We start from the raw sequence: 26,254 nt of genomic DNA on the forward strand, positions 1-26,254 counted from the left end.
GCCCGAGACTTGGACTCCCCTGCCTCCAGAACTGAGAGACATAAATTCCTGTTGTTTATAAGCTAAATACAAGTATATAAAAAAGGGATAATTCCTTCTATATTTGTAAGTTTCATACTAAAAGAAAATTGTATTTATTTTGATAAATTAATTGTGGACTTCCTAGCACATACAAAAAAGATAAGGCCTCCCAAAGAGTCCTGAATCAGCTTGTTACATTCATTCAGTGCTTAATTTCTTTGAGTTTATCTTATGATCATTAAGGCCTTCCCTAAATCTAATATTCTATGATTCTAAGGAAAAAAAAAATATTACTGATGACATGTTTCAATTTTTATTTCTTAGAGTTCAGACGTCCTCCCTTTTACCTTGTTATATGATAAAGAACCATTCAAGGGATATGAGAAAGCAGCAAGGGAAAATCCCATGCAAGCTGTCCAGTGCACAATCAAGCTTTCACCAAAACTAACTGCAGTTTGAAATAAACTTCTCCATATCTTTAAAGTGATAGCTTCATACCTGTAATGCTTCTTGTTTTATGCTAGTTTTCTCAGGCACTTCATGAACACTCTCTGAGGAATCATCAACTTCTTCAGTTTCAGAGGATGAAGGACTCTCTACTGTCACAGTCACAGGAAAACCTGGTTGCTTAAAGAAAGAGGATAAGATTGCATAATAATATAAACCAAATAACAAACATAAAGAACATCTAATCAAAGTGATCTTTCTGAAGTGTTAAGTTATAAATGTCTATCACTACACCTTAGCCTAACACAATCAATAACAAAAAGACAACTATTCTTGCCATGTCACTGACAGAATTCTCTCATACAAGGTTTATGATTAATATGGAATTGCCCATTTTATTTATTTTCTTTTTTCATAAAATCTTTCCAAAAAGAACCCCTATTATTTTATTACATTCTTCTCACATAAACCAAGCGAGGAGGCGGGATAAACATTTTTTCTCAGATCAACTTTATAGTGCAGATGAGAAGTTTATTCTCTACCATTACACACAGTCTTAAAGAAAGAATAATTATTAGGAGAAAAATCCATCAGTGGAGGCTTCATAAAGAATTGCAAGAATAATTTAAACCATGAATAATAAACACTAGAATAGCCTGTAATCCCAGCACTATGGGAGGCCATGGCAGGAGGATGCTTGAGGTCAGGAGTTCAAGACCAGTCTGCAAAACATAGCAAGACCCTGTCACTACAAAATAAAAACTAGAATTAAAAAAAAAAAAATAATAACCAAATACATACACACAACTAAAACTGACACATCAAAAACCTCATCTTTTCCTCATTCTTAAGCCAAAACTAGTGAAATAACAATGCAATTCCATCAAATTTCAATGTTACTAGAATGTTGTTCAATATGATGTTTCCAAATATTTCAAAATTGACTGCATCACAATCCCCTAAAAAGTCCACAGATCAAATGGAATTTCTATTTCTAGATCCTTGAGGAATTGTGACACTGTCTTCCATAATGGTTGAACTAATTTACACTCCTACCAACAGTGTAAAAATGTTCCTTTTTCTCCACATCCCCTCCAGCATCTGTTGTCTCCAGATTTTTTAATGATCACCATCCTAACTGGCGTGAGATGGTATCTCAATGTGGTGGTTTTTCTTTTTCTTTTTTTTTTTTTGAGACAGAGTTTCGCTCTTGTTACCCAGGCTGGAGTGCAATGGCACGATCTCGGCTCACCGCAACCTCCGCCTCCTGGGTTCAGGCAATTCTCCTGCCTCAGCCTCCTGAGTAGCTGGGATTACAGGCACACGCCACCATGCCCAGCTAATTTTTTGTATTTTTAGTAGAGACGGGGTTTCACCATGTTGACCAGGATGGTCTCGATCTCTTGACCTCGTGATCCACCCGCCTCAGCCTCCCAAAGTGCTGGGATTATAGGCATGAGCCACCGCGCCCGGCCCCTCAATGTGGTTTTGATTTGCAATTCTCTAATGACCAATAAGCATTTTTTCATATGTTTGTTGGTCACCTATATATGTCTTCTTTTGAAAAGTATCTGCTCATATCCTTCGCCCACTTCTGAAAACCACCATGGCATGTATGCACCTATGCGACAATCCTGCAGGATGCAGGAAGTACACATGTACCCCAGAGCCCAAAGTACAAAAAAAAAAAAGTCCACAGATCAAAAATAGAAGAGTGCTGGATACACAACTATACAGAACAGAAGTCACAAGAATGCAGTATCTACTGCAAGCAATAAATCCTGCAGTACCTGAAAATTCTATATGGTAGAATGAGATGCATGCCCCTACTTTTGGCTATGCAAGAGGCAGTATGGACACACAGGTGCTCCTTCATGTCAGTAATGCTTTCTTTTACAGTGAAATTACAGTCTCTAAAAACAACTGAAAAGGAGAAACTGATACTTTAATAGAATTGGCTTGCTCTAACACCATGATGCAGAATGACAGGCAATGTGTTTGATCCTGATGAGGGAGGAAGAAAAGCTCCGAGAAAGCAGAGGTTTTAGGACTGGTTGCTTCAGGCTTTAGAGTGCGGAATTTAAACATATATAATATGTATCCCCCCAAAAACATTTCTTTTAAACTTAAGGACATTCTTGACAATGATAGCTCCATGTGTCGGGTGAGAAACAGTGGTCAAATTTGTTTTGCTGGGGCAACAGCTGATTTGTGGACCCAGAGAAATGACTTCCTTGTCTACAGATGAAACCACAAGGCCTCCATTGTGTGACATATCCACATGACTATACTGTGGCACTGGGAAATCCCAGAAAATCTTAAATGAATTTACTTCAGGGAGGGAAATGTTTTTGTAGGACTCTATTCAATTTAAAGAGCACAGAGAATGATCTTCCACCCTTCCCATTCCAACCCCCTACATATTATAAACATGGTAACTACGTACCTGCAACTGATTATATATGTCACGTGTTTTGATTAATGGGAAACCCCTAAAGAGATATCGATAAATTAAGTTATATTTTGATGTAAATACACCACCAGCTAACACTAGGTAATAACACTTGCTAATATTACGTACACTATCCATACATAACTAAAAATAAGGGCCTGCAAAGCTCTGCTATGGAAAAAATTGAACAATTTAGCAGAATGGCTCTGGGATAAGTCTCCGAAGATGCATTTCGTTCTTATATTTAGGATGGTTCAGATTTCCAATCTAACTTCTTTATCTGGTGATGTTAATTGTTCTCTAATTTACAACTCCTTGTGACCAAGATGGGACTTGAAATTAATAAGTATTTCAAGAAGATATAAAACCGCATAAACGGAAGTGTAAACACTGGGGCCTCAGCATTACAGTTAATGCAATAATAATTCACATTACCAGTTGTGAAATAAGTATAGTCATCAGTTGCCTAATAAAAATTATACATATTCAATTTAATCTGAGCAATTGAACAGATATTTTACATAGTACCTATTTCCAGTCCTAGGTAAAATCAGTCCTCTTTGTTTTCTTAAGCAATTGTTAATCCCCAATTTCTTGAATACTAAAAGTCAGTCATTTGAAAATAATTTATAGTAATCTAATTCATTTATTAAGCCTAAAATCATAGTACAATAATTTTAAAAGACTTTTTTGCCAAAAATTACTATGAATAGCTATCCCTTAGGTAACTGGCTAAAACTAGTTATATCTGGTTTGATTCACTAAAATGAGTTAGGCCAGTTAGCTGAGTTAGATTAAGTGTAATCAACACTTCCCATCCATTTTGCATTGAACTATTTCCTATGCTTTACAATGCCCACATTCTTAAATATCCAAATTCCTATTTCTGTCCTATAGGGCTTGGTTTAACTGCACGTGCTTTAAATGAAACCTTTTCTCACCTGCACAATTGTAGATAATTTCAGTTTCCTCTGGAATCCCACAGGGATACAGCTTGTTGTGACACTTAATCACTTGAAACCCTAATTAGAATTATTTTTTGATTTTCTTCCTTAAAGGATTCATGAGGCAGAAGCCATATATGGGTCATTTTTACCCTACAGATACAAGTGGAGAACTCTCACATAATAGAAGCTACAAAATAAATAATTCTGAATCCCATTTTTATCCTAAAAGAAAGGAAATAAAAATACCCTACCTGTTCCTTTTTGCACGTGCTGCAGTACGCCATGGCAAGAAACCAGACACACCAGGTGGTAGAGGTGCGGGCGCATAATATTCTTTACCAAGGGAGTGTTTTCTGCCACTACTTACAGGTTTCTTTGTAGCCAATCCTACTTGAGAAAAGAATCAAGATGCACTAAAGGTCTACAGATTAATTAGCACACGTGCATACTCTTAAAAGAATACAAATGTGCACTTGACAATGACACCAAGGCCATTAAAATAGGATCAATTTGTAAATATCTTTTTACATGGGCCAGTAATGTTTTAAAAATATGTCTATAGTAACAAGTTATCACTTAAACTAAAATAAAAGCTGAATATATGAGACATGCAGAGCACAAAAAAGTAAATAAAGCATGTAACCCAAAGAATGAAAGATTAAATGTGACACATTTCATTATGCATCATGCAGAAATATTAAGTTATTAAATCTCAGAACATTTTTGGCATTCCTGAATCCCAAGGACACTCATGATTCCTACCAAACAACCTTCTGAATTGGCCCAAAATTTCAATCTGAGATTAATTTTATCATGTAAAAAATTATCGAAGTTGTAAGACTGAAGGTAGCTGGGTGGTAGGTGTGTCAATGTTGCCCGCCTATAAGTCTGTTGACCTTCAGTGCTCATTTGGTTTTATAGAACACAAAGAAACAAATGCTAAAAGAATGAAATGTAAAGTCTTATCCTACATTTCAATAGTAAAGTCAAGTATCTTTGTACAAAATACTTGGTAGCAAAAGCTAGACCTACCTATTAATATTTTATTTAAAACAAATAATGTATTAAAATTCACATTTAAATATAGAATTGCTTCTAGTATCATGAGAACAAAGAATATAGGTTTATTAAAATGGTTATATTTATCCTTCCAATCTATTTTACTATGTAAGATCTACTTTAGCAGCATTAGAACAGCATCTACAAGAACGTGTATGTGGTAATACAGGACAAATATTTCCCAGTGTAACTTATTGATAATCATCACCACATGGTGCTATGGAATTTCTCTAGACAAATTTATATACCTCTTAAAATCTACAGGAGCTCTGTTCATCGTGTGCTGTTTTTAATATAATTATCCTCAAAAAATGTTCCTGTGCATTGTTTGTATGTGTAGAAAGTATTTGCTTGTTTTTCTTGGAGATGGACTCTTGCTCCGTCACCCAGGCTGGGGTGCAATGGAACAATCTTGGCTCACTGCAACCTCTACCTTCCAGGTTCAAGCAATTCTCCTGCCTCAGCCACCCGAGTAGCTGGGATTACAGGTGCACGCTGTCACGCCTGGCTAATTTTTTGTATTTTAGTAGAGAAAGGGTTACCCAGGCTAGTCTCAAACTCCTGAGCTCAGGCAGTCCGCCTGCCATGGCCTCCCAAAGTGCCGGGATTACAGGTGTGAGCCACGGCACCCAGCCACAAATATAAACTGTAATTAAAACCAAACTAATTTACTTATCTTGTTAGGAGATGATGAAAAAATTATAGTGAAAGTTCCTATCTTCTTTCTGCACACATAATTGCAATATGAATGTGACATAATTTGTATAAATTATATAACCCCTATACTCACTGATACCTATTAAATATACAGCCAGATACTGATTTGGCTTACCTCTATGTCTCCAAATAACTGAGGCAAATACAAAAAAAGCCCAAGAAATACAGTTACTCTTAAAATGCCTCAGTGAGCTTGCAAACTTCAGTCACATTTCCAATTTCTTTAATCATGCTAAGAAAAAAGATTTTGTTTTTTATTCTCATTCAATGATTTCCTAATATGTACCACTAGCTACTAAAATTACAACATTTCTAATATGTTTTATATTTTATGTCAAATTGTTTTATATCTTAGCCACTTTTAAACATACAGTTCAGTGATATTAAGTCAAATTATATCTTTAAAATATTTCAAGTAGCATCCAAATAAAAGATTATCCTGGTGTTAATTGTTCGGTGATCTTAATGTACAGGGTATGTAACTCAAGTCACCACAAACCTTTTTCTGTGATTATAAACATAAAAAATTTATTTTGTTTCCTCTGTATTAGTGTTCCTGGTTTTACTCTTTCAAAATTCAAAGTTACTAACAAGAAAAAGTCACTTTCATATTAGATTTGGATTAACTTCTTCCACTGTCACTCATTCTTATTAAAAAAAGGCTACTTATGACTAAAGACAATGTGTTCTAGAAAACAAAACTTAAAGACTCTTTAAAAACAATACGAAAATATCAGAACTAGATTATACCAAATTTATATATTCAGGAGAATGTGAAATTTATGCCATTAGCTGTAAGGAATTTTATAAAGATTTTTTTCATTACCCTTGGTCACAAAATTATAGATAATTTCAAAATTCTAGACTAAATATTATTTGGCAGATTAAATAAACAATAAATCTCAAACAGTTAGGGAATGTTTGTCTAAAATGTTCCATCTCTGGGTAATAAATTTACCTGCAGTATTGTTTTATAAGGATTACATACATTTTAAAGTTTTTCACCATTGAAAGAAGCAAGGTATTGCCTGTTTCAACAATTTTGGGTAAGAATTTGCAAGGAAGGAGGAGGAAACAAGGGGAAAAAAATGGAACTGGGAAAAATTTTGTTTTCTATAGTATGAAAGGGTAATTCTTCATTAACAACAACAACAACAACAAAAATCATACAGAAGCACTGCTACACTGTCATCAAAGTGCATCCCAAATTTCAATTACAAAGTATCAAAAGTAATCATCAATCAGAAAACATACCCAAAATGATGAATATTGTATGAAAAACAAACAAGGGTAATTTTAAAAAATGAAGTACTAGCATCCCTTTCCTAATGATTCATTTACTATTTCTACATTCCATAAATTCTCATAATCTTATCAGAACAATTATAGCCCTCATAATATGCATGGAGTCAATATTGGTTGTTACTGTCAATAGTACACAATGAGAAGAGATTTTAACACACTAGAACATTAGTAGCATTAAAAAGCCAAGACAGAAAAGGTTACCAATTCTAATAGTAGCTTTTCCTTTGTGACCACTTCCTAGAATTATAGTTCTCTTTTTCTGTTTTGCAGTTTTGGATGGTTCCTTCACTGATGGAGACGTTATCCACTGGTACTAGGAGAGAATAAATACTCCATTTCAGTTATAGGTCATTTATGAGGGCTTGATCTTAAATGGAATTGTTAAGACATTCTAAGTTAATAAAAGGTTTGCAATCAGCAATTCTAGGACTGTAAATTAAAGAATCATATGGTATTTACAAAAACAGAAAAGACATTTGATTTGACTGAAACTTTAAGATGGCAGAAAAGTGCCTTAATAGTTTCATTTTATTAAAAACAGACAAAAAACTGGGCACAGTGGTATATACCAATAATCTTAGCTACCTAGGAGGCTGGGAAGGGGGAAGATTGCTTGAGCTCAGGAGTTCGAGGCCAGGCTGGGCAAGATAGTAGTAAGATCCCAGAAGAAAAACAACAATAAAAGAGAAATTCTTTCTGGAGGAATAAAACATGATATACCTCTGATTTAGCACTCCTTCCATTCTGGAGAACTTTTTTGATAACTGCTTTCATCATAGAATGATCTAAAGTAAAATAAAATTGAAATTACAGTAATTGTTTCCCAATGAGTGGCTATTCCCATTTAAAAACAAAAGCCAACTAATTATTGCTTTTCCCATGAAATTAAATATAAATTCCATATAACGTAATTATATACCTTTTCCCCCTTTCAGTATTCGAACTTTTTCCTCAAAAAAGTATGTCAACACACATATTGTCCCTAGTGGCTACTATTTTGGCAGCAGCAAAGATCAAATCTAAACACTTTGGAACTAAAGCAGCTTTAGATACCTCTACATAGGAAATCAAAAGCCTAGACACCTGTCCAGATACTTAGATGCCTAAAAGGCACCTAATATACCCAAATCAAAGTCATGATGCATCCCCAAAGCTGCTCTTCTCCACAGTCTCCTTTTCTCTACAAATGGTACCACCCAGTTGTATGCAAAATCATCTAAGACTTTTAAAAAAATTACTATTTCCTTTATATCCCAAAAGTCTTGTTAGCTACACCTTGCTTCAACCACTTTTTACCACCTTCAACCTTCCAGCCTAAGCGAAGCCACAGCCATCTCTAACTTGGATCAGTGTGAGTCTCCTAACTGGTCTTCCTCTCCCTTTTATAGCCCCCTACAAGTCTATTCTCCACACCAAGTCATCTGAATTACTACTTGGAAAATAACCCTTACCAGCTCAAAATCCTCCCATGGTTTTCATTCCATTTAGAATTCTCTAAGTCCTTACTGTGACTTTCAAACCTTAGAAGATCAGGCCCCTGGCTAGTTGTCTGACTTCGTAGGATACCAGGCTCTTCCTCACTCAGTGCTCCAACCATGTTGGCCTTCTTGCTCTTCCTTAAATACTCCATTCACCCTGCCACCTATGTACCTACATATTCATTGCTTCCTCATCCTGGAGTGTACTTTATCTGCATCTTCCATGGCTTGTTCCTCTCTTAATCAGGTCTCTGCTCAAATGTCACTTTTTTAGTGAAGCCGTCCCCTAACAAACCTATCTAATATAGCCCCACCTGCCCCAATCTATCTTCTTACCTTAAGGTATTTTTGCACTTCCTACCATATAAATTACATTACCTATCTGAGCTCTGATATCACTCCCCTACTAGAATGTAAGCTCTATGAGAGCAAGGCTTTTTACTGCTATATGTTTAGTGCCTAAACCAGTATCTAGCAGATAAAAGTATTCAAAAATTACTTGTTGAATCAACAAATGAATGAAATACTATTTCCAAGAGTTCAGAAGTTCCACAAGAAGAAAATAAAGCACTTAGTGGAAGCAAATTTATTATCTAGGTTCACTCCCATTCAGATTAGCAATCAAGAGCAACTTAAGTGTAACTCTTTTCATCAGTAAATTATCTACTAAAAACATACGAAAGTGCAAGATTGTAGTGACATACCAATGAGTGGATTTTTTCTTATATCCAGAATGACCAGAGTTCTATTGGTTTCAAGAGCCTCTAGCAAAGCCTTTGCTCCTTCATTGGTAAGGCCGCACTGTTGCAGGTCAAGAGCTTTTGATGAAAGACAAAGGGTCACTTGTTAATTCCATACAGATTTTACATACAGACAACTCCCACTTATTAATGCCTGGAAGCCTACTGCCCAAGACTACTCATGGCCAGTTTTTAATCTTGGGTATTGAGAAAATAAAAATAGAAAAGCATATAAACACACAGTGTCCAAAAAAGAAACTCTCTTCTTAGATGTGCCATGATTATCTTCCCTTGAGTACCAATAAATTACCCAACACATTTTACAATTATGGAACTGAAAAACAACTCTATATAAAACATCACAGAATATCTGTTCACAATTAGGAAGGATGCTAGTGACAGTGTAAACCTCATAGGCAAAAACTGGGTGGAGCTCAGAAATTGCACTAGATTCATCTTCAAACTCAAATTCAAACTCGAAATGACTGAAAAAATTACATTAAAAAGGGAAAAGAAAATAGAAAAATGTGAAAACTGTTAGTTTTAGAATAAACATGACAAAGAAAGAACTCTAAGGGTTTAGAAACAATGAATCTAAAGAATGTGTGAATAGAGATTACACACTAAAAACCTATCAGGAAAAAATGATGGTCAAGAACTCTCCCTCAAGTAAAAGGTCAAAGAACTAAACAAATGCTCATGAATACTAGTAACACTGAGGTTAAACAATCTACTCATTTAAACCCAAAAGGATTATCACAAAAGTACAGGTATATACCATGTATACCATTACATTCAAATAACTGAAGTGTTTCAAAACCCTATGTTATCATGTTATGGACTACATGTTTGTATTCCCCAAAAATATATATTAAAACCCTAACCCCCAACAGAGTAGTATTAGGAAGTGGGGCCTTTGAGAGACAATTAGGTTCAGTTGAGGTCTTGAGAGTGGAGCCCTCATCGTGGGATTAGTGTCCTTCTAAGAAAAAAAGAGACTAGAGCTCTCTCTCGCCACCATTTCAGGATACAAAAGCCTTCCATACGCTAGGAAGAATGTCCTCACCTCACACTTGTCTACTGGCAGCTGGATTCTGGACTTCCCAGTCTCCAGAACTGTGAGAAATAAATGTCTTCTCTTTAAGCTACCCAGAATATAATTCTGTTATATGCTTCTGTAACAGAATATCAGAGAATATACCATGAAGCCCTAACTAAGACACCAAAAGACACACAGAAATAAGTCAGATACATGGATCTGATAGAATATGGTACAGCCTTTACAAATTCTTACTGCAGAAGAATGAGTATAGGATATAATTACCCAACTAGCCAAATTAATAAAAATAGCCAGTAAATCTCACTAGTAAATCAAATGAATATAAACTACAAGAATTAAATGTGATTATGCTTCTATCAGATTGGTGAAGGTCACATTTAAAAAAAAAAACCTTTAAAATATGCAGACTCTGTTAACACAGCAACTCTCCTTCTAAGGATTTACCAGAAGGAAATAATAAGAGACATGGGCAAGGACATGTATCAAAGTACTGTTTATAATAATGAAAAATTGGAAATAGCTTATGTATCTTAAAGGAATGGATAAGCTAACTGTACTATGGCATATTAACATAATGGAACTCTGAATAGGCACTAAAAATTGTGGGGTAAATGTAAATTTATTGATTTAAGATATGCTATACTGAGTGAAAAAAGTTGTAAAATTCAGAGAGCAATCCCATTTGCATTAAAAAAGAAAAAGCAGGGTATTTCTCATTTTTGTAAAGTTTAAGGTTTTAAAACAGACACAATTCAGTATTTATGAAACTATAATATGGCACAGCATTTCTGGAAGGCAATTTGGTGACATGTATCAAAAGTTTTTAAGAGATATATTATACTGAGTTACTCAATTTTAGTAATTTATCCTACAGAACTAACTTCAGGCTGGGTGCAGTGGCTTGTGCCTGTAATCCCAGCACTTTGGGAGGCCAAGGCAAGAGGATTGTTTGAGCTCAGGAGTTTGAGACCAGCCTGGGCAACACAGCAAGACCCTGTCTCTACAAAAATACAAAAAATTAGCCAGGCATGGTGGTGTGCACCTGCAGTTCCAGCTACTCGGGAGGGTGAAGTGGGAGGATACTTGAGCCAAGAGTTTAAGGCTACAGTGAGCTATGATTACGCCACTGAACTCCAGCCTGGGCAACAGAGCAAGACCCTGTTAAAAAAAAAAAAGTAAGTTCAATGGACACAGAGATGTATGCATAAGGAGTTTACCACAGAGTTGTTTATAATAGGGGAAAAGCACAAACTGTCTAAATATCAAATAGCAGGGAATTAAACTATTATGCGTCAGTGTAATAGAGTACTACATGATATATCATTAAATGAAAAAAGTAGAACAAAATGGTAAGTGCACCACAGTTCTGTTCTTGTAACTCTACGCACACAAATATATCTACAGGGAAAAAAATACTGAAAGTATATACACCAAAATGAACAGTTTATCTCTAGTCATTGAGTTCATAGGCAGTAATTTTTTTTTTGGTTACATGGTATTTTCTATAAAAAATACATATAACTGGCCGGGTGCGGTGGCTCAAGCCTGTAATCCCAGCACCTTGGGAGGCCGAGGTGGATGGATCACGAGGTCAAGAGATCGAGACCATCCTGGTCAACATGGTGAAACCCCGTCTCTACTAAAAATACAAAAAATTAGCTGGGCATGGTGGCGCGTGCCTGTAATCCCAGCTACTCAGGAGGCTGAGGCAGGAGAATTGCCTGAACCCAGGAGGCGGAGGTTGCGGTGAGCCGAGATCGCGCCATTGCACTCCAGCCTGGGTAACAAGAGCGGAAACTCCGTCTCAAAAAAAAAAAAATATATATATATATAACTTTTATAAAGGCTTAAAAGGAAAATAAAACCTATTAGAAAAAAGGAGGCTTTTAAAAAACCTTAGGACAACATTATTGTGCCAAGAGTTAAGCATATTTAATATCAAAAAATTCAATATTTTCATTTAACTTACCTCTCAGCCATAAATCCTCACTGAGAGAGTCTGCAAAAGCACTCGCACCTAGGTCACCAATGAGTGTGTTGCAATTCAATGTGATGCGCCGTAAGCCAGCCATACAGTCAAGATCAGGTCTCCTATAGCGAAGACTCTCAGCCCAGGTTTCTTCATGCCTTCTCATGGTCTGATACTTCAAAGATTTAATAAGATGAAATTAATACACTTGGATAAAGAAATAGGAACACTGAAAGGAACTAAATACGGCTGATTACATCAGAGCTTTACACACACCAAGTACATATGCCAGGAGGGTTAATCTGAGAGACTGATTAAGTTGATTTTGATTAAGGAGTCCAGTGACCCAGACCCTAGTCTGCCACTGACTAGTTGTGTGACCCTAACCGCTAATAACCTGTTACTGATTACTTTATGTAAACTGGTAACTCAGTTAACTTCTAATAATTTTATTTTCTTTATGCCAAGTGAAAGTATTGGTTCTAAATTCTATCATTGCTAAGCCTCTAAATTATATCATTCTGTTCTCTAGTGGTCTCTAAACACTTGACTGGCCATCCCACAAGTAAACATTTAACATGTATGTTATATATTAATAAACTATAAACAAGGAGTTTAATATACATATTTTATGTATATTATAAACCAAACAGAAACAAAAGATTTTTTAAATGATATAAAAACAAATATAGAGATTAATATTTTCTTCTCTTAACCTAACAGATCTCACATATTTCTAAGTGTATACACACCAAATTTAGAGGCCTGGAATATACAAAGCCAGGTTGATATGCCTTAGGAAATTGGTGGGTTGAATTTTAACCACAGGTATTATCTTAAAGGCATAATCAATTCTCTACATCCATAAAGTAAATTTTGGTAACAGGGAATACTCATTTTAAGAGAAAAAAAATCTTATTACATTCTAAAACAACAAAAGATTAAAAGCTCCTATGACTCTGACAAATGAAAATTGTGTCATTTTCTATTCAGAATAACTGTATAAAAGCAATAAGAGGAAATTACAGCAAACACTTAAGATAGCCAGGCACTATTTTATATACATTAGTTCATTAAATCCTCAGAATGATAGAGACAGTAGGTTTTCTTATCATACACATTTGATGGATGAGAAAACTGAGGCACAGAGAGGTTAAGTAATTTGCCCATGGTCACAAGTTATTAAATGGGAGAGAGCCTGTGTTTTAAACTAGGCCATTTGGCTTCAGAATCCACACTCTTAACCATTATCTATCCCATGGAGAGTGGGCTTTCACTGTAAAGGCCCCAAAATAAACATTTTCAGCTTTGTGGGTCATAAAGTTTCTTTTGCAACTAGTCAACTCTCCTAGTGTAGGGTGGAAGTGGCAATAGTTAGCATGTAAACAAATGGGCATGACTATGTTTCAAAAACTTTATTTACAAAAATAAGTGATAGGCTAGATTTGGTCCACAGGCCACAGTTTGACTACCCTTGATCTATACCATCAAATTACTAAAAAAGGCTTCATGTCAAATTAGTATGTAATTTTATCCTAAATATAGTAGTTATAACCACTATAAAGTTGTTAAGGCACCTTTAAAATTACTATTTTACAAACCATATTTATAGAAAAACGTTATTATATTTTAAGTCTCCTATTTCTAAGATTAAGCATACTACCTTTACTAAACGGTAGAATCCGAGGCTGAAAATTGGTCACATTCTTTAAACAAAGCTGCAATCCTCATATGTATCAAAAGACAAAAATAATTCCTGTCTTGTAACAAAATATTAATGTGTGGCAATCACATAACACACTTTCATGAAAGTTGGAACATAAAGTTACCTTTAAAATCTTGGCCATATGATCTGCTCCCTGCCATGTCAGATTACATCCTGTGAAGTTAACTGTCTTAAGAGTGATAGAGCTCTTTATACCTTGACAAATAACTAAAATGAAAAAAACACACACACACATAGAATAAGATGAAGTCTATACAACCCAGTCAATCTTGATTTATTTGCTCATCTTGTATCTTTTCTAATTTATAGTTGCAGTCTTAAAATCACTATCTACAATCTACCAAAGCAACTGATAGATTGGTACATTCTATGTACCATAAAATATGTCAGTAACAAAGAGCTACTCCATTTTATAGCAATAGTTCAATTCTACTTAGATGCTAAAATTGAATAGACTGAATATTGCCACCTTACTCCCAACCACACAGTACAGTTCTATATATGTTTTGAGACATCTGAAAGAAAAACATAAAAAACATAAAACTCTTCCTATTTTCATTTCCAACAGTAGACCTCAATCGATGATCAATTAACAATTCAGTGTCAACTACAAACACAGAATTTATTAGGTGCTATACTAGAGCATCTAACATACTAGAAGAATAGAAGACAGAGGACTTCAAACTCTCTGCTCCGTCAAACTGAAAAACAGGCTTCCTTACCCCTCCAGACCACTAGTCTACACAATGAACACAGATCAAGACTTCAGGATCCCAACCAATAGTCATCTTCTGTGATTATTTTCATGATCCCCTCCCCCTTCCCCACTGAGTTTGCCAGCCTTTTATATGCTCCTATATAGCACTTTGCTTATATTTCCTATTTTGGAACATATCATGGTACATTAAAGTTGATTGTATATATGTTTTAGCTATTTAAAATAATGATTTTTCTCTTTATATCTTGCTATTTCCTCCCCATAAATATTTCTTGAAGAAAACCCCTAAAAGGTGAACAAACACAAAAAACAGAGAATACCAGATGGTATGTATTTGTGTGGTCTGTGGTTTAACACTAACTTAAGTAAAGTTAGTTCAGATTATATTCAGCATGCCAAGCTTTCATGGTAGACTTGAGACTGGACCAAGGTTTGCACAAGCACATGAGGCAGTAGTAAGAGAAACGTACAGATGGGAATTAGCACAGCATGTAGGGAAACATGAAATCAGCCTGATAGGACAAGAGTTAAATGAGATTTAAACTCACCTTCTAAACCGCCATCTCCAATTGGACAATTTGCAAGAGACAGGTGCACCAAAGAAGCCGATTTATTCAATCCCTTTAATGAGGGAGAAAAGTTAAAAATGTTACTGAGGTCTTTTTCCTCCAAAAGCAACTATCAAATGTCTACAGGCCAAATTAGAGAAAGCTTACCTTTGCTAAAATAGTTAAATCCCTCTCTCTCAGAATCAGTCCATTTAGCTCCAGGTTCTTAAGCACACTTGATATACTTAAACAGCCTTTAAGAGCTTTACACAACTGGAAGCTCACATCTTTGCATCTTATCGCAGGAACACGACTTCTGCAAACTTTATTTATGTCAGAACCTAAAACAAAGATAAAGGAAAGTTAGTGACTTCAATCCTAGAATTTATCATTCAAAAACATCTGCTCTGTGCTAAGATATAGAAATGACCCATGTCCTTAAAGTCCTCTTAATGACAGACACATGTAAACTCAAGCCACATGAGATACACACAAACTACGTACATAGAGGTTCTTATGGAAGCAAAGAAGTTGCACTGAAGGGATGGCTTCAAGATAACCCTGAAGCTGAATCTAGAAAGATGAGAATGACAACATGGGGTCAGAGTGGGTGATGCACTAACCAGAGGGAGCAGCATGAGCAAAGGCATCTAAGCCTGACACCTGCCGGGCACTGGAAAACTGCAGGTAGAGATGACTAAAGCACAGAGGTATAGCAGGAAGAGTCAGAAATTTACAGAGGCAGGCAGAAGCAAGCCTGGGAGAGTTGGCTATTACCTCACAGGTGATGAAGACCAGGGCTACCACTGACACATTAAGGGTACTCCTAGCAGGTCAGAAAAATGTACCTCACTACTGGAGGACAAAAGAGATCAAGGAAATGAGAAAAGCTCCTCTTCCTCAAGATGAACTAACCCCAGGGGGTTTGACAGAACACAGCTGGGATTTCAGTGCCTCTGTGCAGAACACAAGCTGTGAAACTAATACACACTGGTCCTGTGTAGGCATACCACTTTAAGCATATCTTTTCCTTTTAGAAAGATCACTTGAACCAAAGAAAGCAGATGAACTGAGGGGCAGCAAAACTAGCTAGGAGCTTCTGCAATAGTCGAGGTAAAATGTAATTAAGGATGCACAAGCAATTTTAACCCCCTTTTAAGGAGGTGAAAATCTACAAACTAGACCGACCAGATGCAAGAGATAAAGAAGGTTCATTGAAGAATATCTGAAGAGAAATGGTCTGTAATACATTTTTCTTACATTCAGTGAAAAATATTAGGCAAGATCCAGTAGGCTAGCCTTGACTCTAAGGTCTCTCCCATCTTTAATTTCTTTTGGTTCCTGTGTGTGTGTGTGTGTGTGTGTGTGTCTGTGTGCGTGCGTGTGTGTCATGGACAGGGTCTCGTTTGGTTCCTGTGTGTATGTGTGTGTGTGTCATGGACATGGTCTCATTCTGTCACCCAGGCTGGAGTACAGTGTCACAGTCACGGCTCACTGTAGCCTCAACCTCCCTGGCTCAAGAGATCCACCACGTCCAGCTAATGTTTTTTACTTTTTGTAGAGACAGGGGTCTCACTGTGTTGCGAGACCAGTCACAAACTCCTGGCCTCCCAAAGTGTTGGGATTACCAGTGTGAGCCACCGTACCTGGCCTGGTTCCTGTTATTATTTAGGTTAAGTCAAGTCCCTTCAGAGGTAAAGAACAGTTCCTACACCTGAATGAGATGTAGAGAATAACCTAACTTATTTTCAGAAGTAGATGTATTGAACTGTCCTTGTAGAAGAGATGGTGCTAACCCCAGAACCTAAAAAAGGGCTAGGCACACGACAAGTGGTCAGGTTGTTTTTAAATATATCAATAATCATTTCCTCTCCTATATCACACACCCTCCCTCTTTCTCTCAGCTTACAAACATATTCACATCCACATCCATTTAAAAAACACCTTTCAGACCTACGATTATCTGCATCTTCTTTGTGGGTAATCTAGGTTCCTCCCATGCTTTCAAATACCTGTCCTCCCAAAAAGCCTAAATCTTGGGTCCACATCTGCCTAGCAGACACATTTGGATGCCCCACAGGCCCCTCTTAAAACATTAAAGACAAACTGAGATCCTCTTCCCACCCCCAGTCTCACTCAGCTCGGCTGTGTGTCATGGAAAGACGCTGCTGTGTTTCACTTACAGATGCTGCTGTAAACTGTCACCCACATTTGCTGCCCTACTCTTCGAACTGGTCACCAGGCCCCTCCATTCTCTTAGATACCTGAAATCTGGCCCTTCTTTTATTTTTTTCTTTTTTTTGAGATGGAGTTTTGCTGTTGTTGCCCAGGCTGGAGTGCAATGGCACACTCGAGGCTCACTGCAACCTCCACTTCCCAAGTTCAAGCGATTCTCCTGCCTCAGCCTCCTAAGCAGCTGGGATTACAGGCACCCACTACCACATCTGGCTAATTTTTTTTTGTATTTTTAGTAGAGATGGGGTTTCACCATGTTGCCAGGCTGGTCTCAAACTCCTGACCTCAGGTGATCCACCTGCCTTGGCCTCCCAAAGTGTTGAGAGTACAGGTATGAGCCACAGTGCCCGGCCCCAGCCCTTCTTTTCTGTACCTTAATTTGGGCCATTAGATTACAACAATTTACCCTCCTTCCAATTTTAATTTGCCTTCCGTATGGAGGTTAGAGTGAGCTCCTATGGAAATTCCATCTCATCATCCTAAAGCGTTTTCCCAAAACCTTCAGGATAAACATCCAACTCCGTGACAGGACAAACAAAGACCCTCCCTGTTTGGCCCCCACGAGGTTTCCAGCTTCAACTCTCTCTGCTCTTTCTCAAACCTTAAATTCCAGTCCTGTGCCTCAGCTTGCCATACTCTCTCCTACCTCCAAAACTTTTGCATAAACTGTTCCCTCCTGTTACCTAGCTAGCTTCTATAGGAAGCTGCCTCCATTATGTAAAAATTGCTAAGTTCTCGAAGGAATAACAGCATTTTATCACATATCATGGTTGACCTAACATATTTTCCGAAAAATCAGAGAATCTGGATCCCTAATTATACCACCTTACATTTATAAATGGCTTGTATTTGTAAAGCACTTTACACATTTCTTATATACATCTTAAAAAATGAAGACAGGCCGGGCACGGTGGCTCACGCCTGTAATCCCAGCACTTTGGGAGGCCGAGGAGAGCGGATTACCCGAGGTCAGGAGTTCGAGACCAGCCTGACCAACATGGTGAAATCCCGTCTCTACTAAAAATTCAAAAATTAGCCTGGAGTGGTGGTGCGTGCCTGTAGTCCCAGCTACTTGGGAGGTTGAGGCAGGAGAATTGCTTGAACCTGGGAGGCGGAAGTTGCAGTGAGTCACGATCCTGTCACTGCACTCCAGCCTGGGCGACAGAGTGACACTGTGTCTTAAAAAAAAAAAAAAAAAAGAAAGAAAGAAGACAAAGGCTGACATGTATTAACTTCCTACCTGCTTAGTTATCTATTAGGCAAATTAAGGTCATTCAATAAAATAGGTAACATCTGTCCAATGTTTAATGACGTCCCAAACTGGGCTAAGAGCTCTGCAGGCATCAGCAGCGCAGGGAATCCTAGCAATAGGCACATAACCCGGGTCTCTTTATTAAGTCCATGTTACGGATGAGCACGCTGAGGCCCTAGAGACCTTAAGCGACTCACCTAGCTCGTGAGTGTCCAGGCCGCACACCCAGTCCTTTGCACACATATCCCAGCACTGGACACCACCCACCTAAAAACCCGCTTCGCCGCACGGACTGAGGGGCCCTGGAGGCGGGAACTACAAACCTGTGTCCCCCAGCCAGGGCTGGAAGTAGCTCTTGATGGAGATCAAGGGCAGGTCTTTATTGATCTTGAGGGTGTTCAAGAGAGGCGCCCAGTCCACCCCGCGGAGGCGATCTGCGTTGAAGTCCAGCACGCCCTCCCGCAGGCAGGCGCGCAAGGCGGGCAGCGGAACCGAGTCCTGCAGCGCGCACAGGTACTCGTAGTGCGAGAAAAAGTCCGCCGCGCTGTCGCGGCGCAGCTTCACCGAATCGATCATGGCCCAAGCGCGGCCTCGGGGGATGCCCGCAGCGGAGACGCCGCCCGCGCCCACCCAGGAGCCCTAGGTCGCCGGCTGGCCGCCCCGGCGCCCACGGCCAGGCGGAGGCGGCGGCCCCGCACCAGGCTCAGGAGCGGGGGTTAGGTCGGAAGACGCAAGGCCCGAGCCCCAGGCTAGGCCGGCCGCTCAACGGCCGGCTCCCGAACTGCCTCCCGCCTAGACGTCCTGGCGGTTGGCGCCCGCCACATAGCCCTTTGAGGCGCGGGGTTTCAAGCCGGTGGGCGGTGCCGCGGGGCGGTGCGCGAAGACGTCAACGCGCTCGCTGTGCGTCGGCACGCAGGCCCCGCCTCCTGAGGGCTGGCTTGCTGGCTGGGACCTGAGATGGTGGTGAGGGTGAGTTTGAGGGTTTGTGAAAGTTTACGGATCTATCCGAATAAAAGCGAAATGTGTAGTCGGGCGCGGTGGCTCACGCCTGTAATCCCAGCACTTTGGGAGGCCGAGACGGGCGGATCACGAGGCCAGGACTTCGAGACCAGCTTGGCCGACGGGTTTCAGTAGAAACCCGTTTCTACTGAAAAGACAAACGTTAGACGGGCATGGTGGCGCGCGCCTGTAATCCCAGCTACTCGGGACGCTGAGGCAGAAGAATCGCTTGAACCCGGGAGGCGGAGGCTGCAGTGAGCCGAGTTTGCGCTACTGCACTCCAGCCTGGGCTACAAGAGTGAAACTCCATCTAAAAAAAAAAAAAAAAAAGTGAAATATGGATATAACAACACACTTTAATTTAAACATCTGAGGAATGTGTCTGCTCGCAGCGTCCAACCAGCACAGAGACTGCACTCGAGGAATGTAGGAACGGCTGATTGAACGTGAACTGCCGTCCATTAAATCTTTTATGTCTGTGTTAATGTCTGCAAATAAGCCTTAATTTCCGTAGTTTTTGCATATCTCACACAGTTCCTGGCAAATTGAAGAGTGTTTCATGAATTCAGGACTTCATTGTGTTTGCGTGAATCAGTTTGTTTTGTACTAATGATGTCGGCTAACTCCCTGATAACTAGTACTTATTTGAAATGATGTCCTCGGGATTATTTTAAGCACTGTTTAAGTATGAAATTTCATTCTCCTAACATCTCCTCAAGGAATATACTATTACATTCTACTTTACAAAAGAGGAAACTGAGGGACGGGGAAGTTAAGTGGAAGTATCTAGATAATGGACCCCTCCCTCTATTTGTATCCAATTACTAGAACAATGATAGTCCTCTGGTAGACATAGTGTTTATTGGATTCCTCTGCCACCCACTGCATTCTGGATACCCCAACTTACTACCAACACACACACACATGCACGTGACTCTAAAATTAGGGAGATATGATCACCAGTGATTTTTATGTGCGACATGCTCAAATCATAATATAGTAAACACTTATATATTCATAAACCAGCTTAAGAAATGAAACATTACCATTCCTGTTGAGGAGCCTTGTGTAACCACCGTCCCAATCACAACTACTCTTTAACTGACCCTGAGGTAACTGCTCTTCTGAACTTGGTATTCATTATTCCAATGTATGTCTTAATATTTCTGCTATATATGTAAGTAAGCAGTATATAACATTCTATGTTTTCTTTTCTTACTTTATTTATTGTTACCTTTACTAGGTTCATCCATGTTGACATATAGAGCTATTCGTTTATTTTCCCTGTTGTATATAGAATTTCCATGTAGAAACATAGAATAATGTGTCTATTTTTCTGTTGATGGAAATTTAAATTGTTTCCAACTATATGATTTTTTTTTTTTTGAGACAGTTTCTCTCTTGTTGCCCAGGGTGGAGTGCAATGGTATGATCTTGGCTCACCGCAACCTCTGCCTCCTGGGTTCAAGTCATTCTCCTTCCTCAGCTTCCTGAGTAGCTGGGATTACAGGCATGTGCCACCATGCCTGGCTAATTTTGTATTTTTAGTAGAGACCGGGTTTCTCCATGTTGGTCAGGCTGGTCTTGAGCTCCCAACTTCAGATGATCCGCCTATCTCGGCCTCCCAAAGTGCTGGAATTACAGACATGAGCCACTGCGCCTGGCCTTAGCTATGGTTTCTTTGTTTCTATATCCATTTTCTTTCTAGTCTCCAGCATCAATTAATGTAGTGTCCGTTGCCTCCTTAAAACTCCCTCCTCCCTGTTTCCCGTGAAGCCACCTGATTTTTTTTTCTTTACCTCTGGAATTTCTTCTTCTCAGTCTCATCCTTTGGCTTCTCTTGGTTACCCATTCTAAATGTTGCTGTTCTTCAGGTTTCTACCCTCAGCTTTCACCCCTTCTGACGTATTATAGTTCTCTGGGTATTCTTGTCTTCTGCTCAGCCTTAACTTCTCCACTCTAGGTGTATGACTTCTAACACAGATAGTTCTCTTCCTCCATCAAATTGCCCCCTAGGAAGCCAAGATTTCTCATTGCTGTTGGATCAGATCTATATTTTGTAGCTTGACATACAGGTTCCTTCATAATTTGACTACCTCTGTTATCTCTCTCCTTGCTATATTCTTCCTTGCATGTCTTCTCTAGACACACAGAACTGCTTGAAGTTTCTGATGTCCTATTGTTGCTATCTGGGTCTTTCCATAGACTGCTTCTTTATTTAGTGGGTTAACTTCCATTCTTTTCCCAGCCTTGGTTTGGGCACCTTCCCTAGAAAGCCTGTTTCTCTTTTACCCTCATCTCTCCTTCATTGCTTGTTTAGTACCTCACTGCTGTGCTCCCTGACATCCCTGCAGCATAATACTTAGAACATCCAATGATAAGCATCTTTTTAGATGGTTTTCCTTCCAGTCTGTAAGCCCTTTGAAGGCAAGGACCATGTCACATTCATGCTTACATTCCCTATGCCTAGCACAAGTGCGGAATAATTACTAATTATAGGAACATCCTTCCCTATTATCCCCACAAACTTTTGCCAGAACCCTGTGGCCACTGCCTATGCATGCAGCTCAGAGAAGACTTCCTCATATTAATAATCATTTAACATATTAATTTAAAATTTATGTTTCCTGCGCTTATTTTTAGTGTGGCAAGATTTCTTTCGAGACTTGCCTGAAATCTCTTCTCTGCTTCAGTTAAATTATGACTTAATAGTTGCTTCAAGAAAAAGTGGCTTCAGTTCACCTTTCAGCATCTGGTGGGTTCACCCACATGCTTCCCTGAACACTGGATGAAAACTGCCTCTCTGCGGTACCTCTGGGATCCTCCAACAAACCAGGCTCACACCTGGCCCAAGACGCAATGCCCTGGATTCCCTGCAGGTGCATGACTTGGGAGGGATATTCTATGGGGTGGTATAGGAGATGGGCTCTCCTCCTTCAGGGGATCTGCTGACTGAGTGTTTGAGTAGAATACAGGTAAATGGCATCATTTAAGCTCTTATTCACTGTACTCTACTCCCAGTCAATCCAGGCAACGTTATACCTAGACTCCCTAGCCCACTTACCTTTCCATAGAACCACAATGCTAATGTTGTCTGCTCATCTCTAACATTCATCCTGTCTGTACTTGCTTCCAGAGCAATGAAATTTGATGGATCCAGGCACAGAGCAATGTCAACCTGGTCAACAACATAAGCTGTCTTATTTTAACGGACATGTCGTCCCCATTTCTTTTTCCCATTACTTTCCTTATGGTGACTCACAATGGCTGTTCCAAATCTCCTTTATTCTTTTCATGTTGCTACTTGGTGTGGTTTGGCTGTGTCCCCACACAAATTTCACCTTGAATTGTAATAATCACCACGTCAAGGGCAGAGCCAGGTGGAAATAATTGAATCATGGGGATGGTTTCCCCTATAGTGTTCTTGTGATAGTGAATAAGTCTCGCAAGACCTGATGGTTTTATAAATGGGAGTTCCCCTGCACAAGCTTTCTTGCCTGCTGCCATGTAAGATATGCCTTTGCTTCTCCTTTGCCTTCTACCATGATTGTGAGGCCTCCTCTGTCATGTAGAACTGTGAATCCAGTAAGCCTCTTTCCTTTATAAATTACCCAGTCTCAGGTATGTCTTAGCAGCATGAGAACAGACTAATACACCATTATACTTTATTCTACATCCCTGCTCTGTCACCTGAACAGGACATCTCTTACTTCACCAGGCAGACAAGTTCCAAATGCAAACTTTCTTGTCTTCTTTCTTCTGAGTTCAGCCGCCTTTCTATCCATGCTCCACCCTGCAGCCACCACCACTTCCTCTGCAAATCCTTCTGTGACTTCCCTTTGCTCTGGGGATAAAGACAGATTTCATAGTGGTCTCAAATGGTACTCCGCTCAGTGTGGAGTACACAGACTGGCAATTGGTTTTAGAACTGTTACTGTTCTTATAAGATGAGGAGCTCAATCCAGAATGTAAATCACATGTGCCCTAAACATACTGCTTAGATTGGTAGGCAAGTTTTCTTCAGAATGAGACTTTCTTCATGAAAACAGCAGTATGTGGAGTTACATTCTAGAACAAGTTCTTTATCTCATTGTCCAGTGGCACTTTGAGTAGCACTAGTCTACAGAGTGCTGCATCCTCGGGGAATGATGGAGTAGGATCTCTGCAGCTTTGTGTTGTATACTAGTCTCTTTCATTCTCAGCAGTCCAGCGTAGAGTAGTTTCATTTCAGGCCTGCATACTTACAATAAACCATTGTCCATGCTACCCATCTGCAAGAAATTTTCCTTTCATTCTGCACTTAATTAGTGCCTCCACACCTTCTCATCTCAGTTCTTGTGTCACTTTGTCGAGGAAGCATTCCCTTCCTCCCTGACTCATCACATCCCCTATCATAAGCTCTCATAATACTATGTAACTCTTGTTAATAGCCTTCATAATGTTTTGCATTTCATATTGAAATAAATGTTTACCATATGGTCTGTGAGGAAGGGCTCTGGTCTGTTTTGCTTATTCTGTTTTTTTTATTGTTTTTTTTTTTTTTCCCCTGAGATAAGAGTCTTACTCTGTCCCCCAGGCTGGAGGGCAGTGGGGCGATCTCGGCTTACTGCACCCTCTGCCTCCCGGTTTCAAGCAATTCTCCTGTCTCAGCCTCCTTAGTAGCCGGGATTATAGGCATGAGCCACCATGCCCAGCCAATTTTTATATTTTTAGTACAGACAGGGTTTCACCATGTTGGCCAGGCTGGTCTCAAACTCCTGACCTTATGATCTGCCTGCGTCAGCTGTGAGCCACCATACCTGGCCTGAGCCACTGTGCCCCACTGCTTATCTTGCATCCCCAGCAGCTAGCCCAATTCCTGACAATATCTGCTAAATGAATAAATGAATGTATCCAACCAGTGACAAAGACATGACAGTTTATTCTTAATAGCATCTCCCATGCTCTTCCCTTCCTTCTATTTGCATTGCCATTATTCAGTTTCACCATTTATTATTTTACACATGAATTTTACAATTGTTGCTTCCAAGAATAACATGTCTTCCTACATTCAGGCTCTTCCTACATCCCTTATTACACCTCCCATGGTTCTTTGCTTATGCCATTGCTCTGTTCCAAAAACCTTCCATGACATGCACTACCAACAGAATATAGCCCAGTCTCTTAAGATTGACATCCAAGACCCTCCATAATGTGACTTATTGAACTTTCCAGGCTTTTGTACCTCATGTGTCTAATTATATCTACATCTTTGTTCCCTTCCAGCTCTTTCTATGATACTATATGTTTTTCTGGCTGCTGCCCTTATGTCTCGTTCTCTGAAGAAACTCTACTGTGTATAGAAGAAAGAACTGGTTACCTTCTGTCCTCTGGACTTGCAAATGGGTGAGTAGAACAAACCTGAAACTGCCATGAGGTATCCCTGTCTTATCCCCCTCCCTGGACTCTAAACTCTGTAAGAGGTTTGATCTCTGTGTTCTGTGCAATCCTCAGTATAGTGTTATGTACATAGTCAACCTGATCGGTAAATATTTCATGAGTGAATGAATGAATCTCTGTGAGAAGGTGTTCTCTGGCTCTTTCTCTCTTTTTTTTACATTCAGGTTTCTGTAGTTAGGGCTATGTGTGGACAGTGTGCCACTTCATAGCCACACAATGCCCAAACTCACAGCGAGTTACAAACAGCTAAGAGCATCCCATTGCCACGTTAGAACAGCTTTTTTTCCCTCTCAAGTGGAGAGAGCAAGATCCAGTATTTTTTAAGTACCTTTGTTCATTTGGCATTTAGAGGCATTGGGTGGGAGGATTGCTTGAGCCCAGGAGGTTGAGGCTGCAGTGAGCCGTGATTGTGCCACTGCACTCCAGCCTGGGTGACAGAGCAAGACCTTGTCTTAAAAAAAATGGTGGGAGGGAATGTAGCTATTAGGAATACAGTCTCTATATTTCACTGGAATGAAGCTAGTATAAATCTGAAGTAGATTCTAATAAAATGAATACCGTAAGCTTTAGGGCAACTATTAACTAAAGAAATACAACTAGAGATTGTTAATACAATTACATGTTACCCTAGAAAATATCCACCAATATAAAAGAAAACAGGACAGGAAGAATAGAGGAACAACAACAAAGAAACCTGTAGAAAACAAAAAGCAAATGACAGACATAAATCCTACCATATCAGTAACAAAATTAAATGTGAATGCATTAAATAATTCCATCAAAAGGCAGAGATTGTCAAACTGGATTTTTTAAAAGATGAAAATGTATGTTATCTATAGAAGACACCCATTACGTTCAAAGATACAAATATATTCTAAGTAAAAAAATGAAAAAATATATATCAGGCAAATGGCCAAAATATGAATGCTGGAGTGACTATACTAATACCAGAAAAAAATAGAGTTTAAAACGAAAAATGTTATTAGCTATAAAGAGGGACATTTTATAGCTTAAAAAGATCATCAAGAAGACATAAAAATTATTATGTTATATACACATCTTATTATGTTATATACACATAATAAGAGAGTACCAAAATACGTGAAGACCACTAACAGAACAGAAGGACAAAATAGATAATT

The 26,254-nt window shown here is 39.0% G+C and overlaps 1 protein-coding gene and 1 long non-coding RNA gene across 7 annotated transcripts in view; one reads left to right on the plus strand and one right to left on the minus strand.

Annotated features, from left to right (window-relative positions):
• The window catches only part of CEP78 (centrosomal protein 78), a 43,577-nt gene extending 24,051 nt beyond the window's left edge, over positions 1 to 19,526 (minus strand). For 2 of the 4 annotated variants that reach the window (XM_064361628.1, XM_064361626.1), the window contains exons 1-11: positions 18,998 to 19,526; positions 15,356 to 15,528; positions 15,188 to 15,260; positions 14,025 to 14,128; positions 12,196 to 12,370; positions 9,131 to 9,244; positions 7,669 to 7,733; positions 7,150 to 7,261; positions 4,119 to 4,254; positions 2,915 to 2,960; positions 520 to 648 (exon numbers count right to left, since the gene is read on the minus strand). In XM_064361628.1, coding sequence (XP_064217698.1) covers positions 520 to 648; positions 2,915 to 2,960; positions 4,119 to 4,254; positions 7,150 to 7,261; positions 7,669 to 7,733; positions 9,131 to 9,244; positions 12,196 to 12,370; positions 14,025 to 14,128; positions 15,188 to 15,260; positions 15,356 to 15,528; positions 18,998 to 19,250 — 1,380 coding nt within the window. In that variant the 5' untranslated portion in view covers positions 19,251 to 19,526. Of the gene's footprint in view, positions 1 to 519; positions 649 to 2,914; positions 2,961 to 4,118; positions 4,258 to 7,149; positions 7,262 to 7,668; positions 7,734 to 9,130; positions 9,245 to 12,195; positions 12,371 to 14,024; positions 14,129 to 15,187; positions 15,261 to 15,355; positions 15,529 to 18,997 lie in introns of all 4 variants that reach the window. The other 2 variants (XM_064361627.1, XM_064361625.1) reach the window with 1 other exon arrangement.
• A 41-nt stretch (positions 19,527 to 19,567) lies between these two features.
• LOC105725249 (uncharacterized) overlaps positions 19,568 to 26,254 on the plus strand; it is a 136,382-nt gene continuing 129,695 nt past the window's right edge. For all 3 annotated transcript variants that reach the window (XR_010337024.1, XR_010337023.1, XR_001109247.2), the window contains exons 1-2: positions 19,568 to 19,643; positions 24,939 to 25,058. This is a non-coding gene — a long non-coding RNA (uncharacterized LOC105725249). The remainder of the gene's footprint in view (positions 19,644 to 24,938; positions 25,059 to 26,254) is intronic.

This window comes from Aotus nancymaae, unplaced genomic scaffold (assembly GCF_030222135.1).
Source record: "Aotus nancymaae isolate 86718 unplaced genomic scaffold, 86718_ANA_hifiasm-v0.15.2.pri h1tg000041l, whole genome shotgun sequence".
Classification (NCBI taxonomy): domain Eukaryota; kingdom Metazoa; phylum Chordata; class Mammalia; order Primates; family Aotidae; genus Aotus; species Aotus nancymaae.